Raw genomic sequence first — 24963 nt, forward strand, 5'->3', positions numbered from 1 at the left:
TTTCAATAAATTTGACTTGTTTAAGTAAAATGTCTTAGCTAAAGGTATTATTGCAAAGTTTCTTGAAAATACGTTCTAGAAGTTTTTGCATTTTATAATACTGAGTTAATATCAGTCATATATAATAGATATGACTGTAAACTAGACTTAAGTCACCTAGCGATTCAGACAGGCGCATTATCGATTTCATTCAAAATTTCGTAAATTTCCTTTGTACAACACTAAATGAACTGTTTAAAATAAAATATATCATTGGACAAGACTTGTATAGATCCGCGACTCGGCTTGCGTAAAATGAAAAGCACTAATTTTTGTTAATGTGCAAATTAACCGCTTGACCACATAAAGAACCTACACGGCAAATTTCAAATCTCTAGAACCAGAATATAAATTTAGAATTTTGGTAATTAACTCTCAGCAAAATACAATTAGTCTAGGGTCAGCCAATCAAAATTTTTCTCTTGACCTCGATCGGTATAGTACAGATGTAAGTATAAATCTTGTTCTTTTGTACTATTTGGACTGAATGACAGTGAAAACTACATTAAAATTGAATAAGAAACAGGCAAAATACAATTGTACCTGAAACAGTAATTCAAAAAGTGAATTTATTTTATTCTTTCCTATAAATTGAATTAAATATTTCATTTAAAAAAGTAAAAAAATAACATAAGCATTTCGGGCTCCATAAAGGTAAAATTACATCCGAGACTAAGGACAGAGCGAAACAAATGATAAAGATGGTAGGTAGAAAACACAAAAAAAAAATCTCATGTTTATAAATATCAAATCATCATTTAAAAAAAACAGCTTTCCTTTTTGCCTGCTATTGAAAAGAAACCGTGCTTTCTCCACCAGCATATAGTTTTCCATGTACTGACCAAATGGCTTCAGAGCTATAAAATCAAGGCATGGACATAAATTTACACAAAATAGCTGGCATCATGTGATCACTACTGTATTGCCGCTGCCAGGGAAAATACACATATATTATAATTTTACGATCGAAATCAAGATATCATCTAAGAAATCAAACGTTAAGTACTATAGATCCTACAAATCATGAGTGCTTTAGGACTTTAGTAGATTAGAATAGCTAGCTTAACTTTAGCACAATTGTAAAATGTTTTTATTATGTCCACGAGAGATTACACTTATAGCTGGTCTTCTGAAATTCCTTTAGGAGTGAATTCTGTAGTATTACTAGGTTTTTCTTTATCCTTTAAAAAGCCGCAAATTTCCGTTCCGGCGGGAGTTTAGGTAAATACTCTTTTAATGTATCTGTAGAATCATTGGAATCTACCTGTTAAATTTCAAAATTTCAGGTTTTTTTATAAGTACAATAGATATTTTGTCCTTTATCGCTTTCTATGGGATAGATTTATATTTTACTGTAACTAAATAGGCAAAAGCCTAAAGTGACATTGGACAAAGATCCACCATTTGATGAGTATGCGGTAAACACCATTATTTAGCCCCGGACGCACATTCTTGAACTAGGCAGGTGTGTTCGCACGAGGAAGGAAATGTTCGTGTTGTTCTTATAATTAATTACCACAAATCGTGGGTGCTGACGACGTTTTGCCGGCATTCGGGTGCTAGTAAGGAGCGTTCACAAGTTTACGACAAGAAATTTGGGTTGGAAATTGCCCGCTGAAAATTTGTACTTCGAACAAAATCCACACTTTTAACTAAAAAAGTCTACTACGTTGTTAAATCTCCGGCTAAGCAAAATTTTTGTGTTGACCTTTGTAAATTTTTCACGTTATGTTGGCTGTTATTATTCGTGCTAAAGTTAAATTTTTATTAAAGTCTATCCTAGATTGGATGAGTCTGGTTTTCACGCGAAGCGACTCCCGTCTGACCTCCGTAACCTTGCAGGGGAACCCAACGGATTAGATCATGGCAGTATATCCAGTTTGTCTGAATACTGACGTTTCCTGACTATATGTTATAAATATACGAGTCTCTCAAATTAAGTAGATTTGCTTTTCAGTATAGGTAGTATCCTATAATATGTATTCAACCTGCTTTTCAACAGTATGTCAGCAAAATTCCTTCACATTTTAGAGTTGCCCACGACAAACATTTACATTGTAAAAGGCCCTAAGGCTATTATTTGCCCAATAGTGATTATATCGCAAGTCTCAACATGCCTAATAGATGTCGTAAATACACACATGAATTGTCGCAAGGGCCACCTTCCACTAATTAGGTTAGCTCGGAATGTGATGTTATTTATTCATACGTGTTAAACACCTGGCAGTGTTTACAGATGTACGGAAATATTTCTTGACGATTTTTTATATTGTTTTCGGGCAGTGGACATAACTTTTATTTGTTGACTGTATTGAAGATTCGCATAAGTGAATAACTAAAGAGAAGAAGAAGAAGAATAAGCTTGGTTTTCTTTCTACATTGAAATACATAGAATACTTTTATAAGTTGTTAAGGAGATATTCAACTATTGTTGTATATGTAGACAGAGCGCATAGCCTCAAAAAGACTTAATGACTCCGTTCAGCTAGATAGCCTTATGATGGCATTGAATTCTACCTGGAATAACCATAATATTATCTTTGTTTTCAGAGCCATACCCACCGCCGGAGCTCCCTTCAAACGTCATCGACTACATGTCACTGAAGACTTCTCTACCCCCCACCCCAGTACCACAGAGCCCCTCATACTTCGCCCACACAGCAGTCAGGGTCCCGCCCCCACAGGACACAGCCCTCTACGATAGACGACTGACCACCTCCTGGCTCCTCGCTAACCAAGTCCAAGCGCAAGGTCTTCTCAAGCCGTACCCCATCTCACCATGGCAACGAATCATGATGCCATACCACGACGCGAAGAACTTCTCACCTTATGCCCTCAATCTCCACAGCGACCTTCTTAACAGAATAAACTCGGACGAAGTCAAATCGGAGAACTCTGAACATATTTCTGTAGAAGCCAGCGATGATAGCACCGATAGACCTGACACAGATGAAAAAACGCCGCATGAGAAAGAGAAAAAGAAGAATCCTTATTCGATAGAAGAACTTCTTAAGAAACCGGAGAAAATACGGTCTGATCCGATCGGACTGCAGAATTTTCTTCGTCAGCCCAGTGGCAGTATGATTGAGTTTCAGAGCCAAGAAAAAAACTCGAGCAATAGATCCTCGCCTGCCAGTTTCTGTTCGGTGCAAAGCGGTACTTCGAATGACTGTTTTTCGGAATCTGTGACATCAGAAATTAAGGCGGGCAATTGAAAATAATTCACAACTTAAGTTTAAGAGAAACTCACAATTCCGGCGGCATTTATAGTTCATACATATTGTAAATAAAGAACTTAAATTTTACAAATTCGTAAAAATTAAAGAAAATTATTGTAGGTCTGTAAAATTGGAAACAACATTCCATGCCATAAACAAATTTGTGCCCATAATATAATTAACTAAGTAGATAGATTATAAACACATTCATATAGCTATAGAAATTGGAATAAGAAAATAGAAATGTCATATTGTACTTGAAACTATGGGAATGATGTGTCGTCGTCTTGATCATACACAGTTTTCTGCGCAATTGTAAAGTTAATCGGATGTGGACATGAAAACGTTGTGTGACAACTATCAGTTGCGACATCATCTTCACTATTCGTTGTCATTTCTATAGTCTTATATTATTCCGAATTCTATGCTTTTGACATACCTAGTTGAAAAAATAAACCTATTGCTGTAAGCTTACATTCCATGTCACTATAATTTATTCTAGATAATTTATTGCTTAGTTTTGATCTTTTCGATTGTGTAAATAGATTTTAAAGTTGTAGATAAGTAGTCTTATTTCTTGCATAAGGTAATTAGTATGATTCTGTGATATTGTAGATGGTCCTACTTAACTTCATTTTATGTTATATTTGTTGGTATATTAAATGAGAGTAACGATTTCTGTCCTTAAATGTTGAAACTGTAAATCATCAGATTGCTTATGAGTCAAATTTTTCGTACAGCTAAGTCAAAACTTAGGACTGAGTAAAACTTAGAATTTAGATGCAATATAAAAACGTTATTATCACAGTGGTGATTACGATCAGTTGTGACAATACATTTACCAGTACTTCACCTACCACTTCTATAAAGATATAATTTCTTCCAAGATGAATTTACCTACACACATCATACTTAGTATTTTTTTATTCACTACAAACTCAGGTGTATGAAAAGTATGTTTACGTAATCTTGTCCAAAATTATATCATTGTCAAATTCAAATCACTTTCAAATCAATTAATTCTGTGACTTAAAGTGTCATAAAAAGTAGGTTCTAATGATTTGTAAGTACCATAACTGTAGAGTAGTAGAGTTAAGTAGATACGCAATTATCAGTTGTTTATATAAACAGCACAATAAACCAAATAAATTAAAATTGCATTTTATTAACTCTACTAGAATATACCATCACGGCTTCCTTGCGGGGTAGAAAGAGTCAACAGTTTTGAAAAGACTGTAACGTTCGGATGTATAGCTTCCTGAAGGAATAGTGACAGGTTGCTAGCCCATCGCCTAAATGAAGAATCCCAAGCTTATTTATCCCATCCCTAAGTCGCCTTTTACGATATCCACGGGAAAGATATGGAGTGATTCTATTCTAGAAGAATATAAACGAAATCAAGTATATTCCATGCCTAATACATATCATCATCATCTTACAGATATATAGAATATATTATACGTATAAATTATATTATTATACGCTAAATTTCATGAAGATTGGTTCATAAGACAACGCCTTATTACAAAACAAACAAATAACCTTACAAGCTTTCGCATTTATTATATACCGTCAGAGAATTCCGTTGGATTTGTAAAAAAAAAACAGTATTTTTTTACAAATCCCAAGGAATTGTAAAAAACGTGTGGCATTCAGGTGGCACCAAATTCGCGCAGACGTACCTGCAGGTATAAACTAGTAGACACATAGAGCTATTACAGGGTACTTATTAACAGATGTATAGTCCTTTATGCTGCGCCGATGGGCATACAAGAAAATATTCAGGATAACTAACTAACGACGGGAGTAAAACGATGTCACTGATATAATAAGGAAATAACATAAAATTCCTCACGAGGTAGACAGAGCCAACAGTCTAGAAAAGACTAAAGGAGCAATGTCCTGTTGATATAATATAGATACTTACAGGAAAGAAATAAAGCTTTCTTATCACTTATCAAAGATTTGTTGGGTTTCGTGCGTAACATTGGACTTTCGTATGCAAATTTATGACTTACACGTGTATTATGGAAATGAGGAACGGGAGAAAGGGTATAATTCCTAACAATTAGCCATCGTGGTGGCGCTAGCTAAATATTAGCTTGACATTGCTTGATTAAAATTCAAACTTTTCTGATAAATTCACTGATTTTAAAAATTACAGAGTAAAGGTACCTATGTATGTGTTGTGTATGACCTCAGATTTAGGTACTTATTTATAAACTCAAAGATGTAGGGTTGACTGGGAAAAATTGAACAAACTGCCTTTGAATAAAATAAAAACATATAATCACGTCTATATAGACGTGGACGTGAAGGGATTGCCCCCTTGCGGGGTAGACAGAACCAACAGCCTTGGAATAGACTGAACGTGTCCTACGTACAGCTGTAAGTATGGCTAAATGATGTAATTGAGGTTCAATAGTAGACAAAATGTACCCTATGTTCTTTTAAATCTTAAATTAAATATATTTTTTTGGAATAGAAGAATCCCAAGCTTGTTTAGCCCCATCCTTAGTGGCTTTAACGACATCCACGGGAAAGATAGAGTGGCAATATCCTGAAGTGCCGGAAAACATACGGCATTTTTCTTTTAATTTAATTAACAAACGCACTTTTCCTGCCTAAAACGGTAGGAAAAGGAAAGGTTTTAATTATATGTTGATTGATGTATTGATTTCAGTTATAGAATAAAATCCCATCAAATAACCCATGGCATCAGAAACAAGAAAAGTAAAAGTTGCGGAAGAAGGACGAGGTGCATCCCACTTTTTTCATTTCAAGGAACAAAGTTCGAATGCCTTAAGAAAGGGAGATGTAAGGTGTACTCGTAATCGTCGAATATGTATGAAAAGAGTAATGAGTGTGGAGGAAGCGGGAGAAGTCTATAAGGATCGTAGCAAGCGGAAATCTATAGTCTCTGCCTACCCCAATGAGAGACAGCGTGATGGTATGTATGTATGTATGTATCCCATATCTTTTGCAAGTGTTTGCTGTGTTGTCATACTTAGCAATATGTATGAAGATTTTGGATCATTAACAATTATAAACTTCTCTTGCTCAATGTTAAAATAAAAATCATGTTTATCATAAGAAACAAGTTATATTTGGAAGACAAATACTGCAGAGTGAAATGTTCAAAACTTATACTTGACAAGAAACTTTTACCAAGAAAATAAGACCTTACAAATTAATATCCAAAATGATGAACTATTATACATATAGAATACTACTAAATTAAATATTGGCAAACTCAGTCTCATACTCAACTTATCTGTAACCTGTATTTTCATAAGGAAGTTCACAGGGTGACGACTAGTTCAGATAAGCTATGTTTTAGCCTTTGGTCTAGCACTTAGGTCTAATTACTTATAAAATAATGTCCCACGTGATAAACTGTAGATAGACAATTAGGTAGGTAGGAAAATTCTTGCAATGACGAATGACTGATTTGTCTTTACAAAGAAAGATGTTGGGAGTACCCGTAATCCGAATTTGTATGAAAACAGAGTGCGGAGGAAGCGGGAGAGTTCTGTAGGAAGCGAAGAAACTGGAAACCCTTCAACTACCTTATAAAACAACTTTGGTGTCAGTCTACCGCAATGGGAAACAAGCGTGATAGTATGTACAATTGTAAATATAAAGCTGGTAATCGTAATCTGAGCGCCCTAACGACGCCGTGACTTGCTGGTCAACTTGGGCGCAGAGGGGCGGTCCAAGCCGGCGCTCTCTACGGCCTGCTTGGCTGCTTCTGTGTAATGCTTGAACCTGTCTGCGCCAAGCATAATGCCGCCAAACCTGAGAATAGAATTACAATTTTAGTTAAATAACCTCTAGGGTTGCAAGATGTCTGCCTGCCTTACATTTATTATCAGAATCGGTTTCATTATATGGTGAATGCAGTCAATGGAAGTCTTTACACGCTACGTATGTAGTAGGAACTACACGACCAGCGTGTCTATTTATGAACATAAGTCTCTTCCTCACAAACTTTGAGAACAATCCAAGAGAAACAAAAATATAAAAGACAGGACAAATCTTGACAACGTGAAAAATCTCGCATTAATTCCAATTTCACTTAGACTACTATTTCATATAGACACTTTTTTCTTCTATCCTATAAAATAGATCTTTCAGCGGATCGTTTCAGCATCAATCGATGAATTCGACTTACCATCTGGTCACGACCACGACCACATTCTGCAGATCCCGTATCTTCAAGTAATGCAGGAGCCTGCCGCCCGCTTTTCTCTCCCCGTCGTTGTCGTCGTGTTCAAGCAATTTTCCATCCACTAAGATCCTATACGCAAACACATTGTGTTTAGCGTTCTGGATTTTAGAGTTCAGTTTCAGTTCCTTGAGTACTGCTCTGGAAAACAGAATATCATCGATTATTATATGATATAAGCCATTAAACAGTCAAGATCTATTGCAAAAATATTAGATAGATAAAATCATTCATTCATATAATCACGTCTATACACTAACAGACCACGTTCAGCTATTACGCGGTCGCCTTTTACGACATCCATAGGAAATAGATGGAGTGGTCCCATTCCTTTTGATATTGGCGCTGGGAACTACACGGCAGATAGATAAAACACTTTATTGCATCATTAGAGTAAAACATACAATAACAACACAAAAGAAACAGACGGTACAAAGGCAGGCCTTATCGCTACTATTTCCTCGAAAAATTAAGTGCTTCACAGCTCAATAGGGATTTTTTTGCCTATTATAGTAAACGGAACCCAGTTTCTTTTGGTTTTGTCTTATCAGTCCTTTACCTAAGTCCGTACCTTTCTAACCCAGCGTGGTTACTTTGGAGGTCCACAAGTCAGAAAGGCACTGTGGTATACACTATTCGGAGACTATGTAACTATTTACGGGTTTAAATTTGGAAGGTTGTATTCAAGAATTCGCTACAAATTTGTTTATGATGATTTTGAAATAAATTTTAAGATAGCATTCAATGATACGGAGTTCTTTTACATAGTCAACTGGCAGATTTAATTTTTTTAGCTCTCAGATTTAAAAAAAATAAAAATAAGAAGGGGGTTAAACTCAAATGAAACTTACTCTACATCTGCTACACTGTGTACTTGCGCAGCGTGCCCTTGGAAATTGCTGCGCCGGTCAGTGATCACCGCTGCGTGTGTGATGGGCGGGCACGTGTGTGCTGTCTGAAATATCAAAAAAATTGTGTTATTAAAAGACATGTTATGAATTTCCAGAAAAGCTTCCTCGTTCGCGCTCTTTGAAATTAAATTTAATTTATTTACTTATAATAAATTTTCTGTCCAAACTAATAATAAGAATGCGAAAGCATGTTTGTTAATTCTTTACACGTTATCTAGATACTGAATCAGTTTATCGTATAAATAAGAGTCTGGAGGTCATGATGAGCCATCTTCTATCCCGGTAAAGACTATAGTAGCCGTGGGATTTGCAAAAACCTGGAAGTATTCTTTATTAGTTGGCGTAAAATTAGGGCGGGTGAAGCTACTGGTAAAAGTTAGTGTAAATATAAAGATCATAATTACCGCGGCGTCACCACCATTGCATTTAGTGGTAACACAAGGTGTAAGAAATAGAAGTATTTGACAATGTAGAGAACCAAAAAGAAATGCACTAGGTACACTGAGGGATAATTATACATAAAGTTATAATATAAAATCACAATATTTAAATCACACCAATTTTTAAAAGAATAAAATCTTTCTGCTTTCTTAATAAAATCACTGAAAACTAAAACTACTACAACATTTTTTTTGGCGCAAAATAAATATAATATTTTAATTTTGAAATATTTTTCCGTACCTGTTTAATCAAATGTTGGGTCTTCATCTCTTATATATTTGTGAGCCTCTGGTCGTCGCACGAGATAGGTCCTTGCCTGGTCGCTGTTGGTTGTGAAATGCTCTGGCTGCAGGTTTGCCGAGGTATATATAGGCCCCTTAATCACTCCTTACCTGCTTCCAGAGCGGGATAGCGGATCCCCGTTGCCTTTTTGTATAGAACATTTTTAGTAATATGATTTGCTTAATGGTTTTTTCACAAAGAAATGGTAGAAAAAAATCCTAATTGCATTTTTATTGTAATGGTATGATTCAAACAAACTAAAACATGAACTAACTCTGCTCTGTCTACCACGTAAGGGATATTGACGTGATATGTATGTACTGGGTTTACTATTGTGAGTGATTTTGAGGAATCCCACTCATAATTTTCAGTGGATCAAGAAGATCACCACTGAAAATTATGAGTGGAATTCCTTTTTTGTTTGTTTTTTATGTTTTATTTGTTGGTGCCTATTTTAGATTTTTTCCTAACTTATTTATTCAGTAAAGTTAGTACGCATGCCGTTTTTTGGTCAATTTGTTATTTTCTTCGATGAATGTGCCCTGGGTCTTAAATATTTATCTACATAAGTATTTATTTGTAAATGTAGTATCGTTATTACCTATCTCGTAACCCAAATCGCGAACTTACTTCGAGACTAACTCAATCTGTGAAAACTGTCCCGTATATGTTTATTTATTTTTAATTTGTTATCCACAAAGAAGCATATTTTGCATCATGTAAGTATTCTCCAGATGAACTGTTGATCTACTTGTGTGTTAGATAATAAATAATTAATGCATAGTCTTATCATCACTCTTAATCGTTTGCAATCCTTAATTTCTCAATCATAATTTATATATCACATAACATTTCTTAATAGCGTTCTTGTCGACAAATGAGTGTAGGAAATTAACTAATGAAGACCCGATTTTATAAAGACGAGAAAATACCGACTCTTACTAATACATTTTTGAAAATAAAATGTGGTAAATATAAAATCCTTACTATTACGAAATCGATTGTCAATAAATAATTAAATTTTTATATACCTGTACACACTTAAAATATACACAAAATATTTGTATGTAAAGACGTTTTTATTTAGTACGTAAATCTAATATAAATAATTGAATAAAATCAATATAGAACAAAAATTTGCAAACAAAAAAGTTTCTTATACTTATGGGAGCTCACTTAAATACTTCTTCTTCCTGGCTTATTAGTCCCGGTTGCATCCTTATCACTCAGGAAAGAGTCTGCGGCCTTTGACCACGGATCTTAGATTGGGTGGGTCAAGTTTTTACACGAAGCGACTTCCTTCTGAACTCTGCAACCTTTGCAGGGGAACCTAACTCGTATTTTATCGATCATGGTTACACATCCACTTGTCTGAATGTGCAGGTTTCCACACGATGGTTTCCCTCACCGTAAGAGCATGGGTTAGTATTCAAACTAATAAATAACTTCGAAAATATCATTGGTGCATGGCCTGGGTGGGATTCGAACCAGTATTTTTTGGGCCACACGCATTTCAACCGGTCGGTTTGCCGATTATATAATTTAAAATATAAATATACTATACAATAAAAAGTATTTGTTAAAATATATAATATAATCTGTAGAAAATTCTATTGTCAAACTATCACGGTTCATGAGTTGCAGCCTGGCAACAGACAAACACACAACAAGGTCTGACTCAAATGGTTTTATTATAATGTACCTAACTACTAATTTCAGTTTGCGTCAAAGGTGATGATAAAAATTCTTTTGTAAATAATACAAAGGTAAATGATAACAACTTTTTGTTTGCTTTCAATTTTTAAAGCAACCATTAGCTAGTCAAAGTTTATAACTAGAATTCTACCTGCGAGATATAGTATAATATAAGTCCGCTTTCTATACATATAATAAAACAGTAAAAATATTTTGTCTGTACATTTAGTATTTTTCACTGAAATAGATAGGACACTTAAAATGAAAAATAATAGATAGGACACTTAAAATAAAATAGAAAGCAAAATTTTTTTTGTCATTACTTGTCTGTCTGTCTGTATGTATGATCACGATTATCTCCAAAAGTACTGTGCTTTGTTTTAACTCAGAAAAACATTTAAAGTTTGTTTCATCAAAATCGGTTCACTAAAAAAAAGTTATCGACATTTGAATGAACTCAAGGCATGAGTTTGCCTGCAAATAAGTTACGAAATTTTAAATTCGAAGTCATTTATCATTATGCGACAGCATTATACCTACAACATATAAATATAAGTGAAAGGCGACTAAGAGATAGGCTTACAAACTTGGGATTCTTTTTTAGGCAATGGGCGAGCAATCTATCACTATTTGAATCTCAATTCTATAATTAAGCCAAATAGCTGAACGTGGCCATTCAGTCTTTTCAAGCCTGTTGGCTCTGTCTACCCCGCAAGGAAATAGACGTGACCATACATATGTATGTAGTCTACTTTAATTTCGACACCACCGCAACGGCCTCGATGGTCCAAGTTCGAGCCTCAACAAAATATTATTTTTATTAATAATATTTCTTTTGTGTTGTTTGAGAATTTTATTTATAAAAACAGAAAAAAAAGTTCTACATAATAATAAAACGATAAAAATATTTTGTTTATTGAGTCATTTAATATTTTGACTGAAACGGATAGATAGATACTTTTTTTTTACATTTTTTGACTGTCTGTCTGTATTTGACTGTATGATTAAGATTCAACTCGAAATTAACGCGGACGAAGTCGCGGGCAATTGCTAGTATATAATAAATTAATTAATTTAAGAAATAAGACAAATCCTTTAAAAACATTCGTTAGAAGTAGATGTTACCAAAAAGAAGGACTCTACAAAAAGAAGTGAGATGCCATCAAAAACATCCTGTAAAAAAACCCAAGACTCGCAGCTCAGTCTTTCTACCGTAAAAAGTTGTGAGATCCATGTAATACCAAGTCGGTTAATCTATGTAGCGTCTACTTAAAGGACCTTCTGAAGTTATTATCATGCCAATATTAAAAATATTTTACGTTTCAAACAAATAGATCGGTCAATTACAATCGGTAAAGTGACCGGTTGAAATGCGTGTTATGTATAAGTTTGAATACTAACCCATGCTCTTGTGAGGGAAACCATCGTGTGAAAACCAGCATATTCAGGCAACTGGATGTGTAAGGTAAGTTCTACAAAGTATGGAATTTTTGACGGCTCAGTCAAAATGTTATGAAAAATGTTTCAAACTACAGTGTAAACTCTATATAACGACACTGAAGGGACTGAACTTTATGGCGTTAAATGGAGAGAAGAAAAATCAGAATTAGTAAAAGAAAAAGTTTATTTAAATCTAGTGTTAGTAGTTATGTGCATAAAAAAGATCGGTTTTCTTATACTAGCTATTTTTACAGTTTTAAAGTTTGTGAGCATCTAAGAATATGATAACGTTGTAATCCATGACTCCTACTTATTAGTCATGGTCTACACGTCCAAGCAATCCCAATTTGTAAACAAAAGAACGAATTTCTTAAAAAGCTCTGTATGAATGATGCTGACAATCGAGTTGTTACGCTAGGATAATAAAGCGACAAAAAAACGTACACAGGTGCGCAGTTTTTACTAATCTTAGCAACTTAAGTTAATTATAATTACTCAATTGTGTCGTTATATAGAGTGGGTGTAATGCTATGTAGAGTGAATCATTGTATGGATTTTTCTTTTTGCTAGATACAGTCATTATTATCTATTTTTCTCAAAAACTTAGTTAAAAATCATGTCTATATTTTGTCCCCACTATGTCATATCAGGATGCAACCGGGACGAATAAGCTAGGAAGAAGAAGTATTTAAGTGGGGTCCCATATAAGAAACTTTTTGCTTGCAAATTTCTGTTCGGTATTGATTATATTCAATTATTTACATTAGAATTTACATATTAAATAAATACGTAAGTATGTATATTTTAAGTGAATACAGTTATATACAACTTAAATTATTTATTTACAATCGATTTTGTAACAGTAAGAATTTTATAATAACCATATTTAATTTTCAAAAATGTAGGTACTACTGAGAGTTGGTATTTTTTCGTCTTTATAAAATCGGGTCTTCATTAGTTGATTTCCTACACTTTGAACACTCATTTGTTGACAATAACGCTATTAAGAAATGTTATGTGATATTCAAATTATGATTGAGAAATTAAGAATTGCAAACGATTAAGAATGATGATAAGACTATACATTAACTATTTATATCTAAAGTAACATGCAAGTAGATCAACAGTTCATCTGGAGAATACATGATGAAAAATATGCTTATTTGTGAATAACAACTTAAAAATAAATAAACATATACGGGACAGTTTTTATAAATTAAGTTAGTCTTGAAGTAAGTTCGAGATTTGAGTTGCGGGATAGTTACTCAACGATACTAAATTTTAAAATAAATACTTATGTAGATAAACATTTAAGACCCAGGGCACATTCATCGAAGAAAATAACAAACTGACCAAAAAAGGCATGCGTACTAACTTTACTGAATAAATAAGTTAGGAAAAAGTCAAAACTAGGCACCAACAAATAAAACATAAAAGACAAACAAAAATGTTCAAGGAAGGTCTGAAAATTATGAGTGGAATTCCTCAAAATCACTCACAATAATAAACCCGGTACTTCAGATATAGATTTCATACATATATATCACGTCAATATCCCTTGCGTGGTAGGCAGAGCCAACAGTCTTGAAAAGACTGATAGGACACGTTCTGATATTTGGCTTAATGATAGTATTGAGATTCATATAGTGATAGGTTGTAGGTTGCTAGCCCATCACCTTTAAGAAGAATCCCAAGTTTACAAGCCGATCCCGATAACCTATATACATTTCAGCTGACAAAAATTTTCATTCACATATGTATGAAGAAACTATAGATAGTGTACTATACTAGCGTAATTCGTTAAAGCGTTCAAAAATAAAAAAATGATGTAAGTTATTTCATGTTTTAGTTCGTTTGAATCATACCATTTTTTTATTGCAATTAGGTTTTTTTTCTACCATTTCTTTGTGAAAAAACTGTTATGCAAATCATATTACTAAAAATGTTCCATACAAATACGGCAACGGGGATCCGCTATCCCGCTCTGGAAGCAGGTAAGGAGTGATTAAGGGGCCTATATATACCTCGGCAAACCTGCAGCCAGAGCATTTCACAACCAACAGTGACCAGGCAAGGACCTATCTCGTGCGACGACCAGAGGCTCACAAATATATAAGAGATGAAGACCCAAAATTTGATTAAACAGGTACGGAAAAATATTTCAAAATTAAAATATTATATTTATTATGCGCCAAAAAAAATGTTGTAGTAGTTTTAGTTTTCAGTGATTTTATTAAGAAAGCAGAAAGATTTTATTCTTTTAAAAATTGATGTGATTTAAATATTGTGATTTTATATTATAACTTTATGTATAATTATCCCTCAGTGTACCTAGTGCATTTCTTTTTGGTTCTCTACATTGTCAAATACTTCTATTTCTTACACCTTGTGTTCTGTAGTGGTTTGTTTTAAATTAATTTAATTTAATTTCAAAGAGCGCGAACGAGATGGCTTTTCTGGAAATTCATAACATGTCTTTTAATAACACAATTTTTTTGATATTTCAGACAGCACACACGTGCCCGCCCATCACACACGCAGCGGTGATCACTGACCGGCGCAGCAATTTCCAAGGGCACGCGGCGCAAGTACACAGTGTAGCAGATGTAGAGTAAGTTTCATTTGAGTTTAACCCCCTTCTTATTTTTTTTTAATCTGAGAGCTAAAAAAATTAAATCTGCCAGTTGACTATGTAAAAGAACTCCGTATCATTGAATGCTATCTTAAAATTTATTTCAAAATCATCATAAACAAATTTGTAGCGAATTCTTGAATACAACCTTCCAAATTTAAACCCGTAAATAGTTACATAGTCTCCGAATAGTGTATACCACAGTGCCTTTCTGACTTGTGGACCTCCAAAGTAACCACGCTGGGTTAGAAAGGTACGGACTTAGGTAAAGGACTGATAAGACAAAAGCAAAAGAAACTGGGTTCCGTTTACTATAATAGGCAAAAAAATCCCTATTGAGCTGTGAAGCACTTAATTTTTCGAGGAAATAGTAGCGATAAGGCCTGCCTTTGTACCGTCTGATTCTTTTGTGTTGTTATTGTATGTTTTACTCTAATGATGCAATAAAGTGTTTTATCTATCTGCCGTGTAGTTCCCAGCGCCAATATCAAAAGGAATAGGACCACTCCATCTATTTCCTATGGATGTCGTAAAAGGCGACCGCGTAATAGCTGAACGTGGTATGTTAGTGTATAGACGTGATTATATGAATGAATGATTTTATCTATCTAATATTTTTGCAATAGATCTTGACTGTTTAATGGCTTATATCATATAATAATCGATGATATTCTGTTTTCCAGAGCAGTACTCAAGGAACTGAAACTGAACTCTAAAATCCAGAACGCTAAACACAATGTGTTTGCGTATAGGATCTTAGTGGATGGAAAATTGCTTGAACACGACGACAACGACGGGGAGAGAAAAGCGGGCGGCAGGCTCCTGCATTACTTGAAGATACGGGATCTGCAGAATGTGGTCGTGGTCGTGACCAGATGGTAAGTCGAATTCATCGATTGATGCTGAAACGATCCGCTGAAAGATCTATTTTATAGGATAGAAGAAAAAAGTGTGTATATGAAATAGTAGTCTAAGTGAAATTGGAATTAATGCGAGATTTTTCACGTTGTCAAGATTTGTCCTGACTTTTATATTTTTGTTTCTCTTGGATTGTTCTCAAAGTTTGTGAGGAAGAGACTTATGTTCATAAATAGACACGCTGGTCGTGTAGTACCTACTACATACGTAGCGTGTAAAGACTTCCTTTGACTGCAATCACCATATAATGAAACCAATTCTGATAATAAATGTAAGGCAGGCAGACATCTTGAAACCCTTGGGTTTATTTAACTAAAATTGTTATTCTATTCTCAGGTTTGGCGGCATTATGCTTGGCGCAGACAGGTTCAAGCATTACACAGAAGCAGCCAAGCAGGCCGTAGAGAGCGCCGGCTTGGACCGCCCCTCTGCGCCCAAGTTGACCAGCAAGTCACGGCGACGTTAGGGCGCTCGGTGACGATTACCAGCTTTGTATTTACAATTGTACATTCATACTATCACGCTTGTTTCCCATTGCGGTAGACTGACACCAAAGTTGTTTTATAATGTAGCTGAAGGGTTTCCAATTGCTTCGCTCCCTACAGACCTCTCCACACTCATTACTGTTTTCATGCAAATTCGGATTACGGGTACCTACTCCCAAAATCTTTCTTTGTAAAGACAAATCAGTCATTCGTCATTGCAAGAATTTTCCTACCTACCTAATTGTCTATCTACAGTTTATCATGTGGGACATTATTTTATAAGTAATTAGACCTAAGTGTTAGACCAAAGGCTAAAACATAGCTTATCTGAACTAGTCGTCACCCTGTGAACTTCCTTATGAAAATACAGGTTACAGATAAGTTGAGTATGAGACTGAGTTTGCCAATATTAAATTTAGTAGCACTCTGTATGTACATATATAGTTCATTATTATGTGATACTAGTTTGTAATGTCTTATTTTCTTTGTAAAAGTTTCTTGTCTAGTATAAGTTTTTAACTTTTCACTCTGCAGTATTTGTCTTCTAAATATAACTTGTTTCTTATGATATACTTGATTTTTATTTTAACATTAGACTAGAGAAGTTTATAATTGTAAACGATCCAAATCGTCATACATATTGCCAAGTATGAAAACACAGCAAACAGTTGCACAAGAAATGGGATACATACATACATACCATCACGCTGTCTCTCATTGGGGTAGGCAGAGACTATAGATTTCCGCTTGCTACGATCCTTATAGACTTCTCCCGCTTCCTCCACACTCATTACTCTTTTCATACATATTCGACGAATACGAGTACACGTAACATCTCCCTTTCTTAAGGCATTCGAACTTTGTTCCTTGAAATGAAAAAAATGGGATGGATGTTTTTTACACGAGTTACACCTCCTACCTCCGCAACCTTTACTTTCCTGTTTCTGATGCCATGGATTATTTGGTGGGATTTTGTTCTGTAACTGAAATCAATAGGCATCAATCAACATATATTTAAAACCTTAATAAAACGGTAGGAAAAGTGTGTCTGTATTAAATTTAGGTAAATTAAAAGAAAGATGCCTTATGTTTTCCGGCACTTTAGAATATTGCTACTCCATCTTTCCCGTGGATGTCGTAAAAGCCACTAAGGATAGGGCTAAACAAGCTTGGGATTCTTCTAGTAGGCGATGGGGAACCTCAGTCACCCCACTAATTCAATTTTAATACCATTAGTAAGCCAAACAGCTGAACGTGGCCTTTCAGTCTTTTCAATCTTTACAAGTACAGGACGGATTTTGATATAAATTTTTAGGTACGAAGATAGACATAAAAATGCTAGCCCGTCGTCTTGCAGGTAGAATTCTAGTTATAAACTTTGACTAGCTAATGGTTGCTTTAAAATTAGATAAAACAAGAAGCCTATATTTTAACAGTTACTAATCAGGCATTATATAAACACGGTATATTTAAAATTTCAGTCAATTTGAACCTGTAGTTTAAGAATGACAACTTGTTAAAGTTTCTGAATTTTGTCACTTACTGACTGACTGACTTACCCATCATCAAGTCCAAGGCACTGCTAGCAGACATAGAAGCTTCAAATCTACACTAATATTATAAAGAGGAAAACTTTGTTTGTTTGTTTGTTTGGTTGTAATGAATAGGCTCAAAAACTACTGGACCGATTTTAAAAATTCTTTCACCATTCGAAAGCTACATTATCCACGAGTAACATAGACTATATTTTATTTTGGAAAAAAATAGGGTTCCGTAATATATTAGGATTTTTCGGACACAGACTGAAAAAATCAACCAAAAAGTTACTTATTTTGCGTACGCTGCCTAAACTACAAAAGATAGAACCATAAAATGTTCTAATTAATTGTAGATCTTATAAATATCTACAAAAAAGTCCGCGACACACTATACCTATCTATGTCGAGTGAGGCACAACAACCACATTTTTATTTAAAAATCTTGAATTTTTTTGGTCTACATTTAAACGCGTTTTTTTACTCATGCTATTAATCCTTATCAAAATAAATAATTTCATCAATAAGTACAGTTTATGTAGATAATATTTGGTCTTTGAATGATTTAAATTGGACGTTTGGTTTTGAAGTTGTGGTGAAATTAAAATATTACGATTTCTGCTGCACAGCCCGGGACTGCAGGCAGAAGTGACACTTTTGCAGTGAGCAAGACTTAGCCGCTTTGCGGGCGGTCCTTTAGTTAGTTCTAATAGAGATATATTTAGTATCGGCTGTGCATCCGTGCGAAGCCGGGGCGGGACGCTAGTTTAGAATATAAATAGAGTTAAGTAAATATTTTGGTAAAAAACAAATTATATTTTTATAAATAATATTTTTTTGTGTTGTTTGAGTATTTTATTTATAAAAACAGAAATAAAAAGTTCTACATAATAATAAAACGGTAAAAATATTTTAGTTAATGAGTCATTTAATATTTTGACTGAAACGGATAGAGAACTTTTTTTTACATTTTATGTCTGTATCTGACTGTATGATTAAGATTCAACTCAAAATTTACGCGGACGAAGTCACGGGCAATAGCTAGTTATTAATAAAAATAATATTTTGTTTTTGTTGTGGCTCGAACTTGGACCGTCAACTTCACTGTCTCACGGGCTAACCACTGGATCATCGAGGCCGTTGCGGTGGTGTCGAAATTAAAGTAGACTACATACATATGGTCACGTCTATATCCCTTGCGTGGTAGACAGAGCCAACAGGCTTGAAAAGACTGAATGGCCACGTTCAGCTATTTGGCTTAATGATAGAATTGAAAATCAAATAGTGATTTGATTCTCAATTCTATCATAGGTTGGTCGCCCATCGCCTAAAATAGAACCCCAAGTTTGTAAGCCTATCTCTTAGTCGCTTTTCACTTATACATATTTATATGTTATAGGTATAATGCTGTCGTATAATGATAAAAGACTTCCAATTTTAAATTTCGTAACTTACGAGTATCTGCAGGCAAACTCATGCCTTGAGTTAATTCAAATGTCGATAATTTTTTTTAGTGAACTGATTTTTGCTTTCTATTATTCATTTTAAGTGTCCTATCTCTATTTCAGTCAAAAATACTAAATGTAAAGACAAAATATTTTTACTGTTTTATTATATGTATAGAAAGCGGATTTATATTATATTATATTTATTTCTTAGATTTTCGTACTTCAAGATGTGTTTTTCATTCCATCGACTATTTTACCATTTACTAAACTCTATTTATATTCTAAATTTGGAGCTTCTATGTCTGCTAGCAGTGCCTTGGACTTGATGATGGGTAAGTCAGTCAGTCATTGACAAAGTTCATAAACTTTAACAAGTTGTCATTCTTAAACTACAGGTTCAAACTGACTGAAATATATAATGCCTGATTAGTTACTGATAAAATTTAGGCTTCTTGTTTTATCATAACGAAGTTAAAGGGGGATCGAAAAAAGCCTGCATTGCTACGAGAAAAGGATGGTACGGCCGTGCCGTTTTTTTTTATAAATAGATAAAGGTCAGGTAGGTTTTATTACGGTCTTAAAATACAGGTAACTACTAATTTCAGTATGAGTCAATGGTTATGATTAAAATTCTTTTGTAAATAATACAAAGGTAAATGATAACAACTTTTTGTATGCTTTCAATTTTAAAGCAACCATTAGCTAGTCAAAGTTTATAACTAGAATTCTACCTGCAAGACGACGGGCTAGCATTTTTATGTCTATCTTCGTACCTAAAAATTTATATCAAAATCCGTCCTGTACTTGTAAAGATTGAAAAGACTGAAAGGCCACGTTCAGCTGTTTGGCTTACTAATGGTATTAAGATTGAATTAGTGGGGTGACTGAGGTTCCCCATCGCCTACTAGAAGAATCCCAAGCTTGTTTAGCCCCGTCCTTAGTGGCTTTTACGGCATCTACGGGAAAGATGGAGTAGCAATATTCTAAAGTGCCGGAAAACATAAGGCATCATTCTTTTAATTTACCTAAATTTAATTTACAGACACACTTTTACTACCGTTTTATTAAGGTTTTAAATATATGTTGATTGATGTATTGATTTCAGTTATAGAACAAAATCCCACCAAATATTCCATGGCATCAAAAACAGGAAAGTAAAGGTTGCAGAGGTAAAGAGGTGTAAATCGTGTAAAAACTTGCATCCCATTATTTTCATTTTAAACAACAAATTTCGAATGCCTTAAAAAAGGAAAATGTTAGGTGTACCGTACTTGTCGAATATGTAAGAGTAATGAGCGTGGATTAAGCGGGAGAAGTCTATAAGGATCGTAGCGTATAATTGTATCTGTATTGATTTCAGTTACAGAACAAAATCCCACCAAATAATCCATGGCATCAGAAACAGGAAAGTAAAGGTTGCGGAGGTAGGAGGTGTAACTCGTGTAAAAAACATCCATCCCATTTTTTTCATTTCAAGGAACAAAGTTCGAATACCTTAAGAAAGGGAGATGTTACGTGTACTCGTATTCGTCGAATATGTATGAAAAGAGTAATGAGTGTGGAGGAAGCGGGAGGAGTCTATAAGGATCGTAGCAAGCGGAAATCTATAGTCTCTGCCTACCCCAATGAGAGACAGCGTGATGGTATGTATGTATGTATCCCATTTCTTGTGCAACTGTTTGCTGTGTTTTCATACTTGGCAATATGTATGACGATTTGGATCGTTTACAATTATAAACTTCTCTAGTCTAATGTTAAAATAAAAATCAAGTATATCATAAGAAACAAGTTATATTTAGAAGACAAATACTGCAGAGTGAAAAGTTAAAAACTTATACTAGACAAGAAACTTTTACAAAGAAAATAAGACATTACAAACTAGTATCACATAATAATGAACTATATATGTACATACAGAGTGCTACTAAATTTAATATTGGCAAACTCAGTCTCATACTCAACTTATCTGTAACCTGTATTTTTCATAAGGAAGTTCACAGGGTGACGACTAGTTCAGATAAGCTATGTTTTAGCCTTTGGTCTAACACTTAGGTCTAATTACTTATAAAATAATGTCCCACATGATAAACTGTAGATAGACAATTAGGTAGGTAGGAAAATTCTTGCAATGACGAATGACTGATTTGTCTTTACAAAGAAAGATTTTGGGAGTAGGTACCCGTAATCCGAATTTGCATGAAAACAGTAATGAGTGTGGAGAGGTCTGTAGGGAGCGAAGCAATTGGAAACCCTTCAGCTACATTATAAAACAACTTTGGTGTCAGTCTACCGCAATGGGAAGCAAGCGTGATAGTATGAATGTACAATTGTAAATACAAAGCTGGTAATCGTAATCCGAGCGCCCTAACGTCGCCGTGACTTGCTGGTCAACTTGGGCGCAGAGGGGCGGTCCAAGCCGGCGCTCTCTACGGCCTGCTTGGCTGCTTCTGTGTAATGCTTGAACCTGTCTGCGCCAAGCATAATGCCGCCAAACCTGAGAATAGAATAACAATTTTAGTTAAATAAACCCAAGGGTTTCAAGATGTCTGCCTGCCTTACATTAATTATCAGAATTGGTTTCATTATATGGTGATTGCAGTCAAAGGAAGTCTTTACACGCTACGTATGTAGTAGGTACTACACGACCAGCGTGTCTATTTATGAACATAAGTCTCTTCCTCACAAACTTTGAGAACAATCCAAGAGAAACAAAAATATAAAAGTCAGGACAAATCTTGACAACGTGAAAAATCTCGCATTAATTCCAATTTCACTTAGACTACTATTTCATATACACACTTTTTTCTTCTATCCTATAAAATAGATCTTTCAGCGGATCGTTTCAGCATCAATCGATGAATTCGACTTACCATCTGGTCACGACCACGACCACATTCTGCAGATCCCGTATCTTCAAGTAATGCAGGAGCCTGCCGCCCGCTTTTCTCTCCCCGTCGTTGTCGTCGTGTTCAAGCAATTTTCCATCCACTAAGATCCTATACGCAAACACATTGTGTTTAGCGTTCTGGATTTTAGAGTTCAGTTTCAGTTCCTTGAGTACTGCTCTGGAAAACAGAATATCATCGATTATTACATGATATAAGCCATTAAACAGTCAAGATCTATTGCAAAAATATTAGATAGATAAATTCATTCATTCATATAATCACGTCTATACACTAACAGACCACGTTCAGCTATTACGCGGTCGCCTTTTACCACATCCATAGGAAATAGATGGAGTGGTCCTATTCCTTTTTATATTGGCGCTAGGAACTACACGGCAGATAGATAAAACACTTTATTGCATCATTAGAGTAAAACATACAATAACAACACAAAAGAATCAGACGGTACAAAGGCAGGCCTTATCGCTACTATTTCCTCGAAAAATTAAGTGCTTCACAGCTCAATAGGGATTTTTTTGCCTATTATAGTAAACGGAACCCAGTTTTTTTTTGGTTTTGTCTTATCAGTCCTTTACCTAAGTCCGTACCTTTCTAACCCAGCGTGGTTACTTTGGAGGTCCACAAGTCAGAAAGGCACTGTGGTATACACTATTCGGAGACTATGTAACTATTTACGGGTTTAAATTTGGAAGGTTGTATTCAAGAATTCGCTACAAATTTGTTTATGATGATTTTGAAATAAATTTTAAGATAGCATTCAATGATACGGAGTTCTTTTACATAGGCAACTGGCAGATTTAATTTTTTTAGCTCTCAGATTTAAAAAAAATAAAAATAAGAAGGGGGTTAAACTCAAATGAAACTTACTCTACATCTGCTACACTGTGTACTTGCGCAGCGTGCCCTTGGAAATTGCTGCGCCGGTCAGTGATCACCGCTGCGTGTGTGATGGGCGGGCACGTGTGTGCTGTCTGAAATATCAAAAAAATTGTGTTAATAAAAGACATGTTATGAATTTCCAGAAAAGCTTCCTCGTTCGCGCTCTTTGAAATTAAATTTAATTTATTTACTTATAATAAATTTTCTGTCCAAACTAATAATAAGAATGCGAAAGCATGTTTGTTAACTCTTTACACGTTATCTAGATACTGAATCAGTTTATCGTATAAATAAGAGTCTGGAGGTCATGATGAGCCATCTTCCATCCCGGTAAAGACTATAGTAGCCGTGGGATTTGCAAAAACCTGGAAGCATTCTTTATTAGTTGGCGTAAAATTCGGGCGGGTGAAGCTACTGGTAAAAGTTAGTGTAAATATAAAGATCATAATTACCGCGGCGTCACCACCATTGCATTTAGTGGTAACACAAGGTGTAAGAAATAGAAGTATTTGACAATGTAGAGAACCAAAAAGAAATGCACTAGGTATCTACACTGAGGGATAATTATACATAAAGTTATAATATAAAATCACAATATTTAAATCACACCAATTTTTAAAAGAATAAAATCTTTCTGCTTTCTTAATAAAATCACTGAAAACTAAAACTACTACAACATTTTTTTGGGCGCCAAATAAATATAATATTTTAATTTTGAAATATTTTTCCGTACCTGTTTAATCAAATGTTGGGTCTTCATCTCTTATATATTTGTGAGCCTCTGGTCGTCGCACGAGATAGGTCCTTGCCTGGTCGCTGTTGGTTGTGAAATGCTCTGGCTGCAGGTTTGCCGAGGTATATGTAGGCCCCTTAATCACTCCTTACCTGCTTCCAGAGCGGGATAGCGGATCCCCGTTGCCTTTTTGTATAGAACATTTTTAGTAATATGATTTGCTTAATGGTTTTTCACAAAGAAATGGTAGAAAAAAATCCTAATTGCATTTTTATTGTAATGGTATGATTCAAACAAACTAAAACATGAACTAACTCTGCTCTGTTTACCACGTAAGGGATATTGACGTGATATGTATGTACTGGGTTTACTATTGTGAGTGATTTTGAGGAATCCCACTCATAATTTTCAGTGGATCAAGGATTCCACTGAAAATTATGAGTGGAATTCCTTTTTTGTTTGTTTTTTATGTTTTATTTGTTGGTGCCTATTTTAGATTTTTTCCTAACTTATTTATTCAGTAAAGTTAGTACGCATGCCGTTTTTTGGTCAGTTTGTTATTTTCTTCGATGAATGTGCCCTGGGTCTTAAATATTTATCTACATAAGTATTTATTTGTAAATGTAGTATCGTTATTACCTATCTCGTAACCCAAATCGCGAACTTACTTCGAGACTAACTCAATCTGTGAAAACTGTCCCGTATATGTATATTTATTTTTAATTTGTTATCCACAAAGAAGCATATTTTGCATCATGTAAGTATTCTCCAGATGAACTGTTGATCTACTTGTGTGTTAGATAATAAATAATTAATGCATAGTCTTATCATCACTCTTAATCGTTTGCAATCCTTAATTTCTCAATCATAATTTATATATCACATAACATTTCTTAATAGCGTTCTTGTCGACAAATGAGTGTAGGAAATTAACTAATGAAGACCCGATTTTATAAAGACGAGAAAATACCGACTCTTACTAATACATTTTTGAAAATAAAATGTGGTAAATATAAAATCCTTACTATTACGAAATCGATTGTCAATAAATAATTAAATTTTTATATACCTGTACACACTTAAAATATACACAAAATATTTGTATGTAAAGACGTTTTTATTTAGTACGTAAATCTAATATAAATAATTGAATAAAATCAATATAGAACA

General features: G+C 34.5%; 5 protein-coding genes across 5 annotated transcripts in view; 2 read left to right on the forward strand and 3 right to left on the reverse strand.

Annotated features, from left to right (window-relative positions):
- LOC106135272 (paired box pox-neuro protein) overlaps positions 1-3304 on the forward strand; it is a 45058-nt gene extending 41754 nt beyond the window's left edge. The window contains exon 5 of the mRNA XM_013335521.2: positions 2590-3304. Coding sequence (XP_013190975.1) covers positions 2590-3254 — 665 coding nt within the window. The 3' untranslated portion in view covers positions 3255-3304. The remainder of the gene's footprint in view (positions 1-2589) is intronic.
- The window catches only part of LOC106131958 (chitin deacetylase 8), a 235805-nt gene that overhangs the window by 89146 nt on the left and 121696 nt on the right, over positions 1-24963 (reverse strand). The gene's annotated exons all lie outside the window — the stretch shown is intronic.
- Positions 6851-9206, reverse strand: LOC132903411 (protein IMPACT-like). The gene is made up of 4 exons (XM_060951688.1): positions 9078-9206; positions 8337-8440; positions 7432-7626; positions 6851-7055 (listed from the first exon to the last, which is right to left on the reverse strand). Exons 1-4 carry the CDS (start codon positions 9102-9104, stop codon positions 6926-6928), a joined length of 456 nt encoding a protein of 151 aa, XP_060807671.1. The 5' UTR covers positions 9105-9206; the 3' UTR covers positions 6851-6925.
- On the forward strand, positions 14272-16270 carry LOC132903424 (protein IMPACT-like). The gene is made up of 4 exons (XM_060951726.1): positions 14272-14400; positions 14762-14865; positions 15570-15764; positions 16141-16270. Exons 1-4 carry the CDS (start codon positions 14374-14376, stop codon positions 16268-16270), a joined length of 456 nt encoding a protein of 151 aa, XP_060807709.1. The 5' UTR covers positions 14272-14373.
- LOC106135265 (protein IMPACT-like) lies at positions 21493-23883 on the reverse strand. The gene is made up of 4 exons (XM_060951695.1): positions 23794-23883; positions 23049-23152; positions 22143-22337; positions 21493-21766 (listed from the first exon to the last, which is right to left on the reverse strand). The coding sequence occupies exons 1-4, from the start codon at positions 23818-23820 to the stop codon at positions 21637-21639; spliced, it is 456 nt and encodes a 151-aa protein (XP_060807678.1). The 5' UTR covers positions 23821-23883; the 3' UTR covers positions 21493-21636.

Source organism: Amyelois transitella, chromosome 26, assembly GCF_032362555.1.
Source record: "Amyelois transitella isolate CPQ chromosome 26, ilAmyTran1.1, whole genome shotgun sequence".
In the NCBI taxonomy this organism is placed as follows: Eukaryota; Metazoa; Arthropoda; class Insecta; order Lepidoptera; family Pyralidae; genus Amyelois; species Amyelois transitella.

Excerpts from the sequence above, each read along its gene's own strand:
- LOC132903411 (XM_060951688.1), bottom strand. The coding sequence starts at position 9,104 with ATGAAGACCCAACATTTGATTAAACAG. Across the intron at positions 8,441-9,077 it reads CCCAACATTTGATTAAACAG|ACAGCACACACGTGCCCGCC; the intron begins GTACGGAAAAAT and ends TTGATATTTCAG. Across the intron at positions 7,627-8,336 it reads CACAGTGTAGCAGATGTAGA|AGCAGTACTCAAGGAACTGA; the intron begins GTAAGTTTCATT and ends TCTGTTTTCCAG.
- LOC132903424 (XM_060951726.1), top strand. The coding sequence starts at position 14,374 with ATGAAGACCCAAAATTTGATTAAACAG. Across the intron at positions 14,401-14,761 it reads CCCAAAATTTGATTAAACAG|ACAGCACACACGTGCCCGCC; the intron begins GTACGGAAAAAT and ends TTGATATTTCAG. Across the intron at positions 14,866-15,569 it reads CACAGTGTAGCAGATGTAGA|AGCAGTACTCAAGGAACTGA; the intron begins GTAAGTTTCATT and ends TCTGTTTTCCAG.
- LOC106135265 (XM_060951695.1), bottom strand. The coding sequence starts at position 23,820 with ATGAAGACCCAACATTTGATTAAACAG. Across the intron at positions 23,153-23,793 it reads CCCAACATTTGATTAAACAG|ACAGCACACACGTGCCCGCC; the intron begins GTACGGAAAAAT and ends TTGATATTTCAG. Across the intron at positions 22,338-23,048 it reads CACAGTGTAGCAGATGTAGA|AGCAGTACTCAAGGAACTGA; the intron begins GTAAGTTTCATT and ends TCTGTTTTCCAG.